The following is a 19,138-nucleotide window of genomic DNA, read 5'->3' on the forward strand; positions in this document are numbered from 1 at the left end:
CACCAACTCAACACACTTTTAGAGTGCCTACTGTGTGCAGGGGAAGGTACCAGGTCCCTTTCTATTAAGTCAAGTTAAAACAAGAAAAGACCTGGGTGGAATGTGGGATGTGTGTGTGTGTGTGTGTGTGTGTGTATGTGTATGTGTGTGTGCACATGCTTGCAAACACACAGGTTTATATGGGTATTAATATTGGATGGAAAATCTGGCTTTTTAGTTGTCTGTCTCTTTTTTTCAGTCTAAATTGAGTTTTATGACTGTATAATACATAGGAGGAAAGAATGTCTGTTTTGGCAAGTTGAGGGCAACTCTCTTTTACTTTTATCATCCAGAAGCTTCCTTAGACAAAACGAAAGGAGAGAGGTGTGCTCGAGGACCCCAGCGGTGAGGAACCCATTCCCCAAGCCTGACATGACCCCCTCCCCCAGCGGGACCCTCTTCCAGGCTGGCTTCACTGTTGGCTACTTCAGTGCATCTGACCCCCCACCCCCCCACGTGAAGACCTGAGATTGAGCGTGGATTTCTGTTCTCCACCAACTCTGCAGCAAGGGCCCTGCCAGAGGCGTCGCTTCCTGTCATCTCCTCTTCCTGCTCCCAAGTAGAGGCACCTAAACAGAGATTAGATTTCTGGTTTCAAGGCATATCAAACCAAGCACGCCGAATGAACATGAGTTAGTTAATTAGCTCTGTCTCTCTTCTTTACGTTCCCTGGTCTGATTGTTCCTTGATGGCAAATGACCAGGAGAGAGTTGATTTGCATCTTAAGACCTACGGGTAATGCTTCCGGAGTGGGGAGTTTTATTTAGCAACTGCTTGAACTTGTGTACGGGGTCGGGAAGGAGGTGGAGCTGACCCCAATTGGGCTGTCGGAGAGTGGGGTGTGGGTGGTGCCCACTGCCACGCTGACGCCCCGGGCCTCGATGACGGCGGACAGGAGCTGCTGCTGCTGCTGGCGCAGGGTGTCCGCGATGAGCAGGGGCAGGGAATTGAAGCTGGCGGTGAGATGCTCCAGCTTAGCCTCCAGGCTGCCAATTTGCTTCTCCAGGTCTTCACTCCGATCATTGAGTTCTGTGATTAAGTCATACATGACATTCTGCATCTATATGGAGAGACAGAGAGACGAGAGATGGGGAGAGGAGGGGTCATCATAGAGGAACCTATAGTGGGAAAAATGAAATACTCCTCCAAATGACGGTAGGAGAAACTTCCACACCAGCCATGTCTGATCTGGCCAAGGAAGGAGAAGGTTTACTTTCCTGGAGACAGGGAGCCTCAAGTGGGCACTTTGTTTTTCTTATTACAAAAGTAATGCATATTAATTATAAAAATATAGATAATTAGATAATATGTATAACAGAAAAGAAGCAGCACTTTTTTCTTAAATGGAGTGAGTCTCTAAACGGTCATGTTCTTACTACACCCAACATCTCAGCTCATACGGCTGCTGGCCCCTTATGATTAAAGGCACCCATTTTCAACACAGCAGCCAGAATGTACGACAGAAAACATAACTCACTCCTCAGGCATGGGCAGCAGCCAAACGGGGCTGCCTCGCCGAGGTTATGGCTTCTCTTCTGTCTGGTCGGTGAGGAGGTACATTGCCTCCATTTGGGACATCCGTGAAGGGCCATTCCACCTCCAGAGCGCCCAGGGTCGGCTGAGGTGTTTGTCAGTTGTATCACAGTTCAAGCCCTCCCTCTGCCCCTTCCACTTCCCTCACTCCCTGACAAGTGTTGTTCTGAGGGTGCCCCCGGTAAACCTCCTGCGCTCAGTGCTGTCTCCCAGTGTCCCAGGGACCTGCTCGATCACCAGTGCTCCCCCACACATCCCATGGCCTACAGCCTCGCCTCTTCTAAGCCTCCCTTTAAAAATCACCTTCTCCATGAAGCGCCCTCCCATGCCCTGCTTAATGCCGCACCTTGTCCCCACCCCACCCCCGATCCCGCTAACCCTGCTCAATTTTTTTTTTCCACCTTCTAATACACTAGCTAATTTGCTATTTCTTCTGCTTATTGTTGTTGTCTGTTGTCTCCCACTAGAAAGAAAGCACCATTGCCTGCAGTGTCCACTGATGTGTCCCAAGGGCACATAGGAGATGCTCAAGTAACATTTTTTGATGAACAAATATACATAAATGTGCCTAGCAAGGGGGAGCTGTGCATATAATTGGCACTAAAAGATGTTGGTAGAGCAAATGAAGGAATAAAGTGTTGGCGCAGGTAAAAATCACCGTCTCTTCCATCCTTTGGCCGAGGTAGGAGTTTTACTGAAGGGGAAAGACCTTTTGTGCCACAAATTATTTCCACATACCTAGGAGATTTCTCAGGGTTTACCACCAAGACCTGAGTGGCTGAAGGAAAGGAAAGAAGACTCCCAACGGGGCTCAGCCCAGGCCCTGCCTCTGTGGAGCAGGTCCTCACTAAGCTTTTGTGAATGAACATGAAGGAGGTCATGAGAGTGAAAATGGGGTGACTCCAGGGAACTGCAAATAAAGTGAAACTTAAAAGTAATCAAATAAACTTGCCTTCTGAGAGTTAAGTCATAAAACCAGGTCAGAGTGGGGCCAAACAAAGGGAGTTCATGCCAACTGCACCATCTTCTGTCCTAAATCCGTTCTTTGCCAGTGCTCCCTGTCTCCACGAGAGGCACTGCCATTCACTCAAGTCGTCCCGACCAGAAACCTGGGTGTCATCCTCTCCCTCATCCCTCACATCTCACTAGTACAAAGTCCTACCCACCCTACCTATAAATATCCCTCCAATTCAATTCGTTTAATTGCAGCTAAACCACTCCAGTTCCAACCAGTACCATCCAGCAGGCTGCGATGCACTCAATATAGTTATGTCCCATGGTTCTGATGCCACTCTTCTCAGCCAACTTTCTGATTATAATTTGGCTTCCCAGGTTGGTCTATAGAGCCCTTGTCTCTGTGACAACCACATTTCTCCCCACAAATTAACAAATGATGTCAGACTTGGGAGTCCTCCTGCTCCTAGTGTCCAGGAGCAAGGCTCCTGTGGCTGCAATGGCAGAGGGCCAGGTTGGCATTTGCTTTGTCCCCACCTCCCCACCCCCACCAGTACTGTGGCTCTTGGGGCTTCTGGTTATCTGCCAGCGACACCCTGATCCTATTTCACCTGACATTTCAAGTTACTCCAGGAAGATGCAGAAACCACTGGTGCCCTGTGGGGCCAAGGGAGTAGGAAATAAGGTGAGAGAGGAAAAGAGAAGGAAGGTGGTAAAATATGAGATGCCAGACAGGAGATGGGGGAGGGGGATTGAAAACGTAACCTTCCTAGCTGACGACACGCCCCACAAGAAAATCAGCTGAGACCCCAAAAGGAGCTTTCACAGAGGTAAAAGGAAGGCGGTTCTGCCGTTGTGAGAACAGGACCCTGTATTAGGGACGCCCTTGGAGGAGAGGGTGACTTTGGAAGTGAAGTGCTTCCTTCATTAATTAACATTCACAGAACCTCCTCAAGGCGCACATTCTTCCCGGAATGCACAAAACCACAAATTTATTTGATGGCAGGGGCACCCCGATGAGCTCTGGACTGAGTCCGGGCCCCTGGGTCTTGGCCCCAGCACTGCGCTCGCCAACTGCCTGACCTTGGGACGGTCACTTTGTTCCTTCGGGTCTTGGTTTCCTCATCTATATTCATAATCGGAACTACCATTTGCAAAACCTTTAGAGTTTACAAAGCATTTTCACAGATATTATCTTATTTGATCACTGGAGCTTCAGATGTTAGGAATTACTTTTACATTTCAATTGAAGAAATTGAAGCTAGCAAATAAAGAGTCCAAGCCCTCCCAGCTCTGCCATCCTACAAGATAGCAGTTCAATACAGAAAATAATATTTGGGGGCCACAAGACAGTGTCTTAATCTAGAGAGGACCAAAGGGCAGGGGTGGGCAGGTGGTGAGTGGGGAGGATGAAGCACAGAAAGAAAAGGCAAAGAACACAGCATTACTGTCTTTCCTGTTCCGTTCCTTGGTGACACGATGCCAGGGGGAGTGTGGACCAATGTGAAATATGCTAAGCTGCTCCCAGGACCTTGGGTGAGTCTCCTGGGAGGAAAAGACAAAGGCTGAATGGATGTCAGAGTTCACCTTCTCTCCAGGTCTCACCATGCCCCTTTGCAGCCCTGTGGATGTCCTCTCTTAACCCTCTCCTCTACGCCCTTTCTTTCCAGGGAACCCGCTCCCAGATTATTGATGGTTTAGTTCCTCTACCCAAGTCACATGAGTCTCTTTCCAATTCACTGAGGTTTTAGCTTCGCCCAGTCTGCTCTGTGCTGAGCCTCGTCTCTGCCAGGTCAGAGGTGAGGCAGGAAACACTGGTAGTTGTAGAAGAAACATCTTGGGGCATCTCCTTGGGCCATTCCTGCATCTCACAGGGTGGGTCCCCAGTCATGTTTGCCCCACGTGACCCTCTTCCTGGCCACAGCTGTTTGGTCCAAGGGTGGACACATGACCCTGACTGGCCAATCATCTCATCTCTTCTGAAAATTTAGAATTAAGACCACTAGGAGGCCAACTCGTCTTTGTCTGTGGCTGGAACTAGAACACTTACTCGCTGGAGAGGGGCCTGCCATAGAGACAGGAGGCATAGAAAACTGTCAGGGAAGAGGGGAGAGAGAGAAAGAGAGAATTGAAGAGGCACTGGAACAGGAGAGGAGAAGGTGAAAAAAACAGTTCCCAAGTGTGAGGGCTTCCCAGGTCTGGTTCTAGTTAGTTCCTTCCTGAATCTGACCACATGCCTGCGCTGAGGTTCTGCCTGGAATGAGACTACCTGGTATCCTTATAACAAATGACTCCATTTCTAAACCTAGTTCCAGTGGGTTTCTGATACGAGAACCCAAGGGTATTAACCAACACACCCAGACCCCAGGGAGTTCCCTCCTGCACTCCAACATCCCCTTCATGTCCCCTCCCTCCAGGTTCTCAAGAGCCCTGTACTCCACCTCAACATCCCCTCCAAAGGCACACAGGCCTGTGGGCTTCTCCCCACTGGTGCAAGCCACACATTCCCTGATTGAAGTCCTCCCAGGTCGGGAGGCCGTTTCTTTGGCTTGATCCCTTCACTGAACAAGGCGCCTGCACGTGGCCCAACAACCAGCAATTTCTCTGATTGCACCCTCTTTTCAAAGGGCGCTTAATTTGCCTGAGGGAGTTTCTCTTGCTTACCCAGGGAATGTGTTCCATTATGATAACTGACATCTGCTGGAATGTTCTGCCAGCCTGGCCCTGGGCTGTACACTTGATATACAATTTCTATCAAGAGGCAATGAGAAGGGGCTGCAGAGGGGTAGGCCCTTTCCTCAATGGCGCCTACTCAGCTCTGCCAGCAGTGCAGCCTTGGGTTCTTTCACTGCAGTGATTTGCAAGAGAAGCGAGTTTCTTTACAGTATTTACAGCAGTTCAGTGCCAGAGGCGCAGAATGACAGTGTGACATCAAGCTGTAGGGCTCTCAAAGGAGGGCTCTCTTTTTTGGCGTCTTCATGTTCATCGTAGGCTATCTGCCTCTTGAGAAAAAAAATACACCCCCTCACCACCAATTTGGGACCAGAAAAGTTGGGTTGTAAGGATTGGAGGATGCAGAAAAATGAATTTCCAATTATAACAGCAAACTGGAAGGATCTTCCGAGGTGTGACCTAGGCAGCATCATCACCATCATCACCATCATCACCATTTGGCCTCATCAGTGTGCTTCACCTTGTGCAAACTTGAGCTCATCCTTAGGAGCCCTCAATGTACAGCTAATAAAGCAACACACTAAAGAGATTTAGTAGGTCAGCTAATTAATTTCAAGTAAAGACAAACCTGAGCAATTGAATTTAAGAAACAAATGCCAGGTTTTAAAAAACAACAAGACACACTAGTAGATTGCAAATGTCAAGAACTTGAACCTAGATTATTTTTTAACCCAGGAGGAACTGTTGTTTGCTTTCCTGGTCCTGCACTGTACAGTGTGGACACGGCCAGTCTTCACAGACACACCTGAGAATCTGAATGACGGCATCTGAGAACTCTTTAGGGTGTCTTCAGATTTTGCCACTCACCTTGGAAAGGTCCACCAGGGTGTTGGCTTGGTCGCTCAGCTTCCTCTGCTCCATCTTGACACTCCTCAGTCTGTGGGAAAGAAGTATAACAGCCACACTCTTCCAGTGCATGTTAAGGTCTAGCCCATGAGCAGATTCCACATCCGCATCAATTCATCTGATTTTGGAACCCAGCATGGGGACTTCAAACATGGGTGACAAGTGACCAGAATCAAGGGCTTGTCAGGTCCCCCAGAAAGCAAACTCTTGTCTCCATGCATGCTTGCCTTCAGTCACTTTAGTTTCATCTCTACTCTCAGATCATCCCTTGCTTCTATGCACTCGTCTAGGCTGTGCCTTCCACCCTGAAGGCCCTACTCGCAGCATTTCAGGATTTCCCAAAACCTCCAGGTCAGAATAAATGTTTTCATTCTCTGCTTTCCCACTCTACTTTTTTAATACCTCTTTTAGAGAAAATGCTGACCACAATTTGTTCTGCTTTGAGTTGTAACGTGGGGTGTGTGTGTGTGTGTGTAAACTGTGAGAGCCCTTAGAGACCCTTACTCTAATTTTTACCTTCCAGACCAGTCTGCCCAATGCCTGGCAGTGGCAGGTACAATAAATGAGTCAACAGACTTATCTGGGTCCAGTTCACTGCCCCCAGTGCTTGTTGAGTGGAACATCGATGTCCTCTGGGCCTCTAGGTAGAGGAGAAGATACTGATGGAGCCGTGAGGGTCCCACCACTCCTAATGTGGTCATCTGGTCACTGAGCTGCCTAGATACTCACTGGTGGATAGCTTGGAGGAACTTCCTCTGGTGTTTCCTGACTTTGGCATGGTCAATCTTCTTTAGCAGCTTCGTGTGTTTATAGATTAGCCATGTTTCCCGAAGGACGTTGGCTGCAGCATTCTTGATCTAAGGAAAAATAAATAAACCCGATTACTATCAGGTTAATTTTCCTAGGTTCACATAATATGTTTTCATATTTGCTGATATAGTCTGTCTTATAAGGAAACGATTCTGCAATGATCTATTTCCTTAATCAAATCACGAACTCTCAGAAATGATGATTAAAATTCATCTCTTATTAATCTGTATTGGACGCAGTACACTGGAGCCTGAAGTTGAGGGGTGTTTCTTGTTTCTTAATTATTTCAGGACTGCCTCTCGACTGCTGTTGCTGATGCTATATTTAGATAGGCTGCATTCCCAAGACCTGGAGGCCTGTGGCACCCTTTGAATAGATAAATATATACCATTGCTGCCCTTGTGTGCAGAGTTCTCTGCTCTACCTGAGGCTTCCATTTAGTGCACATGGTACATTTCTTGGATTCAGAGAGTAAACAGATTTCCTATCAGCTGGAGATTTTAAAAGGCCGCTCTGAGGACATGTCTTTCCCACCGAACGGAACTATAGGTATCAACAAGTCCATTGTTTCCTTTCCCAAATGGCCAAAAACATTTACACTGCAATTTTACATGTAAATGTAATTGGCATAAAACTGAAATAATTTCAATGCAGTGTCTGAAAATCAGAGAAGATATTTAGGTGTGAAACCAGAGCCGCCTCTTTCCCAAGGCTGGCTCCTTCGCTGTGTGCTGCAATCACACGTTTCAACATATGACGCTGTCATCTGTTGACATGGAAACCACTGATATCACCCGGCTCACGACTGAGCTGAGACATATCAATGGCATCCAGATGGCAGGGGACAAAGTTTTAATCCAAACACAGACATCTTCAGCAATTAGGAACAAGAGCAAGAGGAAACATTTCTTATTAAGCACAAGCTAAACAGAGTTTTGATGAACCGTTCCTATTTCTGTCAGCCATGCAAATTGGCACAGGCCCACAGGCCCAGGGCCTGGAAGCAAGTTGGCCGGTCTAGTAGAAATCAGGTTACTAGCCAGAAATGATTTTAATAAAACTGGAGAGTACAGGCCTGCTTCTTCAGACTGACATCAACAGATGGGACGTTGTTAAAATGCTGAGACATGTGGGAAGGCCTAGGAAACATTGTTTTGCAGGCTGATAACGTGTGTGTGTGTATGTTTTAAAAATTTATTACTAAGGCTGGATTGTATTTTTCATTGGCGCTGAAGTGATGTTTTTAAAAGAACAGCTAAGTCTTCTCAGAAATGTCTAAGTGACATAAATATTGCTTTTTTGTTCAGTAAAAATCCACTGTGAAAATGGTTTTAAACGACTTAATTGCCCACCTCTGGTACTTTCTTGCCTGAAAGGAAGCAGGTGGTGGTGAGCAGAAGCTGGAAATTATGAGTGTCCAGGTGAGGAGGGGGCAGGTGGAGGAGGGGGTGGTCTCTGGGGTTCTGTCCAGGGGCTGGTGTGGACAGCGGTGTCCTGGTAAAAGAGGCAGCTCAGAAGGGATGCCTTGCCCTCTGCGGGGTGCATACTACTGCCGTCTTTTGTAGAGAGAGGGCAATTTGACGCGTGATTTCTTCACTTTCCCTGGGTGCTTGGCCTCCAAGGAAAGCCTCACAGAAACACAGGAGGGAAAACCCTGCTCTGGCATTTAGGATGATCAGCAGAGCCCCAGTTACATGAGCCTCTTCTTTGGAATAATGATAGAGCCACAGAATGTCAACTCCGATGGGCCTTTGACAATTGTCTCTGTGTTGATGTGGAACAAGCATTTGAAATTGGAAAGCCTGCAGGTAAATCCTTGTTCTGCCAATTATTAAGCAGTTTAGGAGTAAATGCTTAATTATCTATAAGATGGGAAAAATAAATCCTTGCCTTAGGGTTGTTATGAGGCCCAAAGGAGGCAGTGATGGTGGTGCTGATGGTGCTGAGGCTAACAGCTAACATTTACCAGATGCCAGGCTCTGGTCTGAGTACTTCATGTCTACAACCTCAGTCAATCCTCACAACAACCCTATCAGGCAGGTACTAACGTTATCCCCATTTTACAGACGGAGAAATGGAAACACAGACCAAGACCATAAAGTTACAAATGGTGAACTGAGTCAATGTGGATTTTAGTGTTATATAAACTGTAAAGTACCATACAGACTTAGTTATTATCATCTAGCGCAAACCCCCATTTAAAATATGAGGAAACAGCTTCAGAGATAGGATGTGAGGGCCAGAATCACACAGCTAGCTAATGGCAAAGTCAAAACAAGAGCCAGGTCCAAGAAGAGCATAAGGTTTTCATACAGTCTGAAGAAAGACTTGACCAGGTTTCGTCTCTACACAAACAAAATTATTTCCTGTTTTCCAGGATCAAGGAATTGGAAAGGACATTAGAATTATTTTTTTAATCATCATGGCCCTCACTTAGCAATATGGCAGAACAGGGAGTTCAGGGTCTGCACTGCACTGCAGCCCAAATGTCAGGTACTGAAACCACAGCTCAGCCGGTAGTTGAGAGAGGCAGTCACATCACCTTTATGGGTCTGAACAGGAGGCCCCTGCGAATTCCGAAAAGGGATGTTAAATGCAAGCCTTGGTGCTGACTCTGAAATTAATTGCCAGCAAACAGCCTGGCACAAAGCTAAGTAGATCGATATCTGCAAGAGAAAAAGAAATAGGCTTTTAACTGCACTATGCTTTCCCAGGTCGACAGTAAATGCTCTTGTGACCAGGGTCTTCCTCCAATTCACCTGGCTGATTGCTTTGAGCATCACTGGAGTGGAAGCAGCTGAGGTCATGTGCTCCTCCTGGGATTGCTGAGCCCCTGATGAGGGCTTGGGGACCCTCTGAGCTCTTCTGGTGGGCAGGGGCACCAGGGCCGCAAGTTGCTCCTGGGGTTGGGGGTGTAGGTGGGGTGGAAAGGACTGGGAAGGACCGAGCAAGCTTGGCCACGATCAGATGGGTTCAGGGATGGTTAGAAGAGGATTGGCTGTGTGTGCATGGAAGGCTGGCTGTTTCGTTCTCCAAACCCATAAGCATACAAGCTGATTGTTTTCTGTGGGTCCATACATTCCCTACCAAAAAATTGTATGCTTTCACTCTGCTGGGGGTCAGAGAGTGGGCTCAGTGACCTACATAGTTTAGGAAAGGCTCCAAGATTAATGGTAGATTACACGGTAGCTTTATTGATATTCTCCCCCTAATAAATGTTAGCTTCTCCCCTGGCCCCAAACAAAACAAAACATTAAACAGAACGCATATGTCTGTTCCTGGAGCTCTTGGCCATGTCATCCACGTCAATGGCTTGCTCTGGCCACCTCTCTGCCATGGTAACCTGCCACTCGGTATTACAGAGGGGCTGTTAGTTGCAGGAGGAACGCTTGGGACAGAATGAGAGAGGCCTCCCTCTTGGGGACCCCATGCCTCCAGAAGCCACAGGGAGCCCTGGGAGCATAATTCCAGAAGCCCCACTGGTGGACCCTCCAGGGAAGAAATTATTAGCATACCCATTATGCTGCCAGAATCCTTCCTAGGGAAAGGGAGTTCTACCTGAAGGTTGGAGAGGGGGAAGGAAGGAAGGGAGGAAGGCAGATCAGGCCTGGCAGGTGGGTGTGACTTAAATAACTCCAAAGAGTTCCACAGGTTGAATCTAGATTAACTGAGGGCTGATGAACATCAGAATCAGAGAACCTACAGGCCAGCCCTGTCTTCAGACATTTGACTTAAGGTGTCCATTATACACAGGACTGGGGAAGAGAGCCATCCTCTCTTCCCTATCTGCCAACCCCACTCTTCCCTCACCCTCACCCCCACAGACTTCCTGCTGGCTTCCTGCGGTTGCCATCTCTTTCATCTCTCTGGTTACACACTCTCTCCTTCCTTCCCCCATCCTGTTCCACACTCCCTTCTCAGGCTTCTCTGCCTGCCTCACGGGTAGCCCTCCCCGAACACTTAGAACTGGGGGCTCCACCCCTGTGGCTGGTGGAAAGTTGGGGCAGGGAGCAAAGAGGGATGTACTTCTGTGGTTCAAAGTTGGAGTTTGAAACTCCGTCCCCAGAGCAACACAGTAATGAATGGTGATTAATTCCATAATGCTATCAGTTTGATGCTCAGCTAGTTTGGAGGTAAACTGGCTTTTCTCTCCAGCAGGCCCGGGACCCTAACCATCATGCTGAGTTCCAAGGAACTGACTGCTCTGGAAAAGCCACTGGTTTATGGCTGGAGAGCTGCCTGCTGGCCTGAGAACAAACTACATACAGGCTTGGTTAGGACCCAGCTAGCTGCATATAGCTGGGAGCCCACCCTCGCCCATCTCTGGGCCTGAGACTCAAGCTCATCCCTAAGAATCCTTCCAGCTCAAAACCTCAATGTATCTACGACTATTGTTAAAGTAAAAATGCAGCCAACCTGTCTAGGACAGAACCTTTGTGGGTAATATAATTTACAATTCCCTTCTGGGGAGAATTAGCATTCCTGATAACTGCTCAATTGTTTACATGATAAATTTTAAAGACATTAAGACTTGTTCTGGGAATCTACTCGTGGGCCCCATCAACTGTCAGTCAGGAGTCCATTGTCCTTTAGCCAGACCTTCTGTACCTCCTATAATGACTCCCATTGTCTTTTCCTATAATGCCCCTACTATGAGTAAATCTTTGAATTAGCCTGATGAAAAAAAAAGTTTTTCCCAGTGGGATTGTGATAAAGCATTGACATATTCTCATAATTAAAGAAAAGTTTTCTTTAGCACTGTTCAATAGGTGCTGGGAGGTTACTGAAGTTTTTTGAGCAGGGCGGTAATATGTTCAGAGCTAAGTCTTAGAATCTAAGGAGATCGACCAGGAAGCAAAATGCAGGATGTCTGGGGTAAGCGAGGCCCATGAGGATAGAAGGTAGCAAGCAGCTGAGATGGTGGCTTTAAGTATTGTGGGGCAGAGGGCCTGGAGAGGCCGGCGTGGCAAGGTCGAGTCAGTCTCAGAAACTGTTCAGACTCTTGTGGGATCCAGGGCAGAAGGGAGTCAGAGATGGTGCTAAGCTTTCAGGCCTGGAGACTGGAAGAACAACAATGCCATTAGCTGAGCAGGGAAGTCAGGAGAAAGAACTAGCGTAGGGAAGAGATGGGTTTGGTTCTGGTCTCACTCATTGATTTCACAGGGAAATGTGCTTGGATGAAGAATGGGGCAAGAACCCCTCGTGGTAAGGACAAGGAGACACAGTCCTCAGCCAGTGGGCACATGCTGTGGTGCTGTCTGAAGGTCTGAGGTGGAGAGCAGGTGTGGCAAAGAGAACATCTCCTGTCCATAGTGCCCTGTAGGCCAAGTGTGTCCACGGGCAGCCTACTTTGCCTTTTAGAAAGGAGAGGTGCTCTTTGAGGGCAGGCAGTAAGTATGAGGGCAGGGACCACCTCTTAGCCATCTTGGTGTCCCCAGAGCACACAGTGTGGTGACCAGTGGGTGACCCCTGTGATGGGTATGTTTGGTTACATAAAACAGAGAGATGGGGACATGTAGGGTTGAGTGAGAGAAAAGATAGAGATCTAGTATCCTTTTTACAGTCTCTCTGTGTGTCATTTACATATATATTATCTAGTAGCCCAGAGGTTAGCAATAGATTATAATTATAGAATAACAATAGCAGTAACACTGCAAAGTCAGCGTGGGAAGATCTGATTGCATTAAATACAGAAATGATGTTGCCACGGTTGACAAGTTATACAAGTGAAAGAAGAAAAGCCATGGGATTCAGGAAAACCAGAAACTGAGTACTTACCTCGTGCTATCAGACCACCCGCCCTCCCCATAAATAAATAAATAAATTAGAGTGACTCTAATGGGAAAGGCTGGGCTGAAGCCTTTACAGCAAGACAGGCAGGATGAATAAACACTAGAACAATTTGAGTATTTTTATGATTAATAGGTTACAATTTCTCTCTCTCTCTCTTTTTTTTTTCCTGCTTAGGTGTTTGAAGAATTGAGATTGCATGTACTTGTAAGAGATGGCTTTTATCTGTTAAATCTACTAATTGTGCACTCCTGAGAGGTTTGCAATTACGCCACCATTGGCGCCTCCTACGATTGGATCTGTCTCTGACAATTCACCAAGATCTTATGAATAGACTGAGCTTAGCATCTCTTTGACCCATGAGCCACTCCAGCTGGACACGCTGGGCGCTTTGGAGAGGACAGAGGATAGACGAGTCATCCCCAGAGGAAGAAAGGTGGGCTTCTCCGAGAGCAGGTCAAGGTGAGCTGAAGCCAGAGCAGGCCACACTGGCAGCCAGCTTCCTTTCCATGGAGGTTATGTGAAAGACCCTTTGGAAGTCCCAGTCCTGCTGCTTTGAAAATCCTCTGTCTGTAAGAACCATCCTTTTGTGTTTGTTTCTCTGGGAAAAGATATTAGACATTAAAGGGACATTTCAACAGATTTAAGTGTTCTTAGAAAAGTGAGATGTTATTCGATTAAAAAGGTGCTGTGCACTCATGGATGAGCAATAAATATTTGTTGATTTGATTTTCAGTCCTAGTTTTCAAAAAGTAAGTGGACTTGAGGAGGATTTTAGAGAATCATTTTGAAAGATTGAAATTAGCAACCACAATCTCATCTGTTTCTACAATTATATTGCAGAAAAAATTGTTTATTTTCCTGTTGTATGAGGGAGCTGGCTTTTCTCAGCTTCATTTTCCTCTAGGATCTGATTTACAGAGTAAAAAATGAAGAGGACAAAAGAATAACATGAAATACAAAGTATATCCTCGGTTTTAAAAAGTAAAGCAGAATCAACAGAGAGACTGTTAATGTCTCTGCTCTAAGGAAACAGCTTCTGAGAAGGTTTTCATGGCAAAACTCTCTTGCCCCTCATTCCTGCACTGTTGTTTCAGGAGAACAGATGCAAGTATATTTGCGTTTAGGTTCCAATACCTTTTGTAATTTGCTCAATACCGAGCATGACTTCTGCATGGGTATCAGGGGGCTGAAGGAGAGCAGCTGGGTTACAAGGTTCTGGGTGAAACCTGGCTGGCCCACCCATGGGTACAGCCCTCAATCCTGCTGCCTTGATGCTGCAAATCGTGTTTTCTTTTATGCAACTGACAGCTCAGGGCCACGATGTGCTGAATACAACCATCTGTATGCCAACAACATAAGACTATTTGCCTGTACCTGCTCCTTTTAACATCTGTGGAGGCTCTTCAACAATCCAATACATGTAATCAAAGATCAGACAATCCAACACCATAAATAATTCTGCTGAGAAACTGGAGAGGCCTTGGCAACTGCACATTCTCCCACTGCCTTCCCTAGGAGCTCGCTTGCGCTCTGTCATTCTCCCTCTCTCTTCTTGTTCTCCCTTCCTGCCTTTGTCGCTATTTCTAACACATTTTTACTGCGCTGCAACATTAATCACCGAATATTTTCTCTAGCTTTCAAAAAGCCAAATCAAAATTTGGTTGCAGGGGATCTCTTAACCCACTTCAGCCCTAAATGAGAAAGACTTGCTATGGCAGCCAAGACCCCAGCACAGGGTTTTGATTCTCTCTCATCTCAGAAAGAGGAGAGGTTTGCAGGAAATCATATCACTGACCTTCGTTCAGCCTGCAGCTCTAAAGAATTTTCCATAAAAGCTGTCATTAAATAAACAGCTCCTGCCTTGCTCATTTGGCCTGCTGTTATCCTGGAAGACTCATTTCTGTCTCTTCTAAATGGGCCTTTTCTTCTCTGACAATTCAGTGGGGTGTCAGACTTGTAGCAGCTGAACGATCTCCCCATTCCTGCATATTTTCAGTTTTTCATCCTCCTTAACCACTTTCATGAGGGTTCAAGTGAGAAACATTATCCGGAAAACCCAAAAGGGGAAAATCGGATGATGACATTTTGATGAAGATTATGTAGGAATGTGGGCTCTACTGCAATGATCGTCTTTAACGATTTTTTTTCAAGGACTAGATTTAGATACATTTCCAGTATTGTTTGTAAGACTCTCTATTGCCCTTCCTAATGAGAATCGTGAAAATATTCGAGCATAAACAAAAATGTTGCATCATGCTGGGTGATTTCTTCGGTACCATTAGGTGAGCGGGCAGGTTACACCATTGTAAGCTATAGATTTAATTATCAGGAGAATTGGTTGCCTGAACCATGCACAGTGATTTAAGAGAAGACAGGCTCCTGGACTATTGTGACATCATGCCCATTTTGTGGAGGCTCTTTGCGAGTATCTGGGGCTCCCTCAACCCCGCATTGAAAGGTGTAGTTTTGACCTATATCACGTGACTATTTTCTTTCTGAATGGCTTCCACGTTGGTCTTAAGTCCCCCATTCAGATGTGGATGGCGGTGTTTTACCCGTTTGGTGAGCTGAGTGTCCATCATGAAGTTGTGAACGTGCTTTTCCGCTTTGGTGAGTTCCAGCTTTCGGGCCACCACGGCCACCACCAGGGCAGTGCAGCCCGCACCCTGTGGGGGGACAGCAGAGGACCAGGGGGAGAGAGCACATCATTAAGGGGCAAGGTTCAGGCAGAAGACCCAACATGCCCTGTGCCCACTGCGGGGTTTTGGGGAGTGGAGTGGGAACCTGAGCTCTCTGGCTGGTCAAGGCCAAGCCACAAAGCCTGTTGGGGCCCTGATTCCCGCCCCCAGGAAGGAGTCTGCAACGCACTTGGCTTGTGCTGCAGAGCTGATCTCTGGGAGACTGAGTCTTCCTAGAACTAGCCAGTTCTTAGTGGAGCAGGATCCAGGATGGGGCTGAGGCTTTGGGGAATTTAAAACAATGGACAATCACCTGGTCACCTGCCAGGCTGTGCAGGGAAGACAGAGGGCCCAGCACCCACAGGCCCTCTCTCTCTCATGCATATCCCAACCCCACTGCCAGCTCCAGACCAGGGACCAGGAGGAAAGAAGGCCATGCATAAACTGGAGTACGGATGGAACACCTGCTGGGGGTGGAGAGTTTTCCTGAAAATAATCTAATGAAGAGGCAATACATTTTCCCCCAAGATTGCTTCCCAGGAGAACACTGGTTGGCATGAGTATGTGTACTCAATGACTGTGCTTGCTCCTCAGTTGGGTCTTTTTACCTGAAAGCCTAGGCTATGACTCAGCACAAGGAATCCATTCTTTCTTGCTTTCACCAGGAGGCTCATGAATTCACCCTCATGCAGATTTTAAAGACAACAACAACCTTCCTGCCTCAAACCAGGATCTTAAGGGAACCTGCAGAAGGCCCTCAGTATTTTCCAGAGCAGTGTTCTTATTCTGCTCAGGTAGGTCCATTCCGGGGGAGCAAAGGGGAGGGTGAGTAAAAGAAGCAGGGTTTTGCAGGACTGATTTTCTATCTCCTAATCCTCTGGGCACATGCTTGAGTGTCTGGGAAATGAGCAGAAAGTGGCACATTCCAACATTCTCCTGAAGGATTTTTAAGTCCTCTTCACTGTGCTTCTCAACTGGGCTGTGAGCACTGGAGAAAGTGAGAGAATCACTCCTCCCCTGATTCTTCTGCAGGCAGCAGAAGTCAGCCCTGCCCTTGCCTGGTTTTTCAAAGAGAGCGCACGCTCGTCAGCGGCCATCGCCCTCTTCCTGCACACTGGGCCCTGGACCGCCCTGAGCTCCACTCATGGAAAGAGAAGATAAGCTCAGTGGAGTCACAGTCTGATCCTCTAGATGCCAATCAGTAATTCTAGTTGCCACAGAGCCCACGTTAGCAGTTGAGGTCCCAGGATTGAAGGAATTGATCAATAACATTTTTGGCTCACCAGGTCTAATAAAATGTGTCAGAAACAGAAAAGAATGTTTTTCAAAGGTACTGTAATCTGTAACAGAGTTGGGAGAAATGCATATGGGTAATTCAGTCCCCTACTGCCTCCTTTATAATCTCGTTCTTTCTTTTTCCATAGGTTGGCAAAAGTGAACTTGTGCAAGGTTTTGGTGTGGCTAAAGTGGGCAACACTTTCTCCTAGCTTTTCACAAGGGTTCTCATTAAAACAATCTCATGTTTCTTGGTACATATAGTCATTTGGTCAGCCAACCCATTTCTAGCACAACAAAGTGAAAAGAACTGAGTCTGTGTGGACTTTCCTTTTCTGGCCTCATTTTCCTCTTTTGTTCGGGGACGGCCGTGTTTTCTTGGCATCTGTGATTTGCAGGAGACTCTGTGCCCAATTTTCAAAGGATATGTATGGGCAGTTGGACAGCCTGGTCTATAGCTGTAATCAATTTAGCCAGGCCTCCAAAAGCAAAAAATAGCTTAAAAGAAGCTGTCCTACAGGGAAGATGTGTGCTCCATTTCCCCTCAACCAGACCGAGTATAATCCCTCTCCTTTATATGGAGTTCCAAAAGTACTTTGGGTGAAAGCCCAAAAAGAAGGATATATCATAGTGTTAAAAATGGAACATCAGATGGAGAGGGTTCTCCCCAGGCTCCATCCTCCCTCATCTCCCTGGGTCCAGGAAAATGCTACTTAAATCACCCGTGAAAGCTGGGGGCAGCATAAGCCTGAAGAGGGAGTCTCCCTGCTCACCACGCCACTTTGGGAATTTCATCAAAACAACCACTCAGTCACCATCCCAAATTTCCAGGGTTTAGATGGAGTGTACCATGTTCTTGCCACAACTCATAATCTAGCCACTTGAATGAAAGGGGCTTCTAATTAGAAGCTAGTGTTTTAACGAAGGAACCATCTATCTTACATGACTAAGATGAATTTCTGCATGGAGGCAAGAGGGTGGACTAGTGATGTTTCCCAGTATCTTTCAACTTAAAGATGTCAAGACTCCTTTGTGAATATCTCTCTGGAAGATGCTGGGTTCTTAACCCCTATTTCTAACTTGAATAGGTAGCAGTGGATACTCTCAACTTTATTTTTCTTTTAGAAAATCCACTGGCTGGATGTAATTAGAGAAGTTGCCAATAATGAAGCCTAACTTGGTCATTTCCATTAAGAGGCAACCTTGTAAAGATGGGGTCAGACATCAGCAACCTTCAGAAAGTGGTGGGCAGGGTGCTGACATCCAGGCTGCTGGTCATCTCCAGAGTGTGTGTGTGTGTGTGTGTGTGTGTGTGTGTGTGTGTGAGAGAGAGAGAGAGAGAGAGACAAGAAGAAGGAAGAGTGAAGAAGGAAGGGAAGGGAAGAGAAGAGAGGGGATGCAGAGAGAGAAGGAGCTGGAGCAGAGACTGAGACGGGGAACAAGCTATGCTGCCTCCTGAACAGCATGGGACAGAATAGGGAAAGAGCCAAGGAAGAAGCTGAGGAATAAGAAAAAAGGATGAGCTGATGGGATTGTGAGAGGAAGGCAGGAAGAACAAGGAGCCTGAGACTTGAGTCAGAAGTTAATGGTCAATTTTGGCTTGTGAGAGGAAACAAAGGAAGTATTATGGGATCCTCCTCCTTCCCGCTGTGTTCACCTTTAAGTGGTATAATGATAACTAATGTTCCTTTGGAGACAATGGCCTTTATACTTAGATGAGCTTATCAGTCTGATGGGGCCATGTTAGCAGCCGGGAAGGCTTGTGTGATGTGGCAGTGATGCGGTTTGGTTTTAAGAGACAAATTGCCAAGGACCTGACTGATTTGGGCGTGTGAGAGCTCATGCTGTCCTAGCGTGGAATCTCAGAAATGGCTGGTGGGCAGAGGGGGCATGTGAGGAGAGGATGGAGTGGGACAGAAAAGGGTAAGCAGCTGCTGGTATGACTTCCATGGGGTCAGATCGTGGGGCAAATCCATGACTCAGACGTTTGCCTTCACAGATGCCAAGTCCTGAATCACAGTTGACACCAACTGGATTCCCTGGGTCTTCTCTGTCCAACTCCTATTTCCATGGGAGGATGGTGGGTGGGGACAGGGTCCACCTCTAATGGGGTCATACTTTCCAAGGTACATGGTGAGCAGGAGCGCAGGAGTGAGCAGGGAAAGGGGTGGCTGGGATGGGGCGAACATGCCTAAGTCATCTATAGATCTGGACCCAGAGACCTAGTCTCCTCCACACCGGTCCTCCCACTTCTTGTTTCCAAGAAACATTTTCCAGCTGGAAAACCTTAGAATCTGGAAAAACAAGTATCCCGAGGGGAAAAGTATGAGGTGTTCTTAACTAAAGAAGCATAAAATAAAATAAAACATAAATGAAAGTGACAAATGGAGGAGGGAAGCCTGGAGGATTTACAGTTGGACTCTGTTTCTGCAACAGATTCCATGTAACAACTAAAATAACATCAATTGGTTTAAAAC

At 46.8% G+C, this 19,138-nt stretch overlaps 1 protein-coding gene across 2 annotated transcripts in view; it reads right to left on the reverse strand.

Annotated features, from left to right (window-relative positions):
• Positions 1 to 555: 555 nt before the first annotated feature.
• KCNN3 (potassium calcium-activated channel subfamily N member 3) overlaps positions 556 to 19,138 on the reverse strand; it is a 147,969-nt gene continuing 129,386 nt past the window's right edge. The window contains exons 5-9 of one of the 2 annotated variants that reach the window (XM_058539306.1): positions 15,264 to 15,374; positions 6,835 to 6,962; positions 6,067 to 6,136; positions 854 to 1,099; positions 556 to 608 (exon numbers count right to left, since the gene is read on the reverse strand). In XM_058539306.1, the coding sequence (XP_058395289.1) occupies positions 576 to 608; positions 854 to 1,099; positions 6,067 to 6,136; positions 6,835 to 6,962; positions 15,264 to 15,374 (588 nt within the window). In that variant the 3' untranslated portion in view covers positions 556 to 575. Of the gene's footprint in view, positions 609 to 773; positions 1,100 to 6,066; positions 6,137 to 6,834; positions 6,963 to 15,263; positions 15,375 to 19,138 lie in introns of those variants that run through there. The other variant, XM_058539305.1, reaches the window with a different exon arrangement.

Source organism: Diceros bicornis, chromosome 4 (assembly GCF_020826845.1).
Source record: "Diceros bicornis minor isolate mBicDic1 chromosome 4, mDicBic1.mat.cur, whole genome shotgun sequence".
Classification (NCBI taxonomy): domain Eukaryota; kingdom Metazoa; phylum Chordata; class Mammalia; order Perissodactyla; family Rhinocerotidae; genus Diceros; species Diceros bicornis.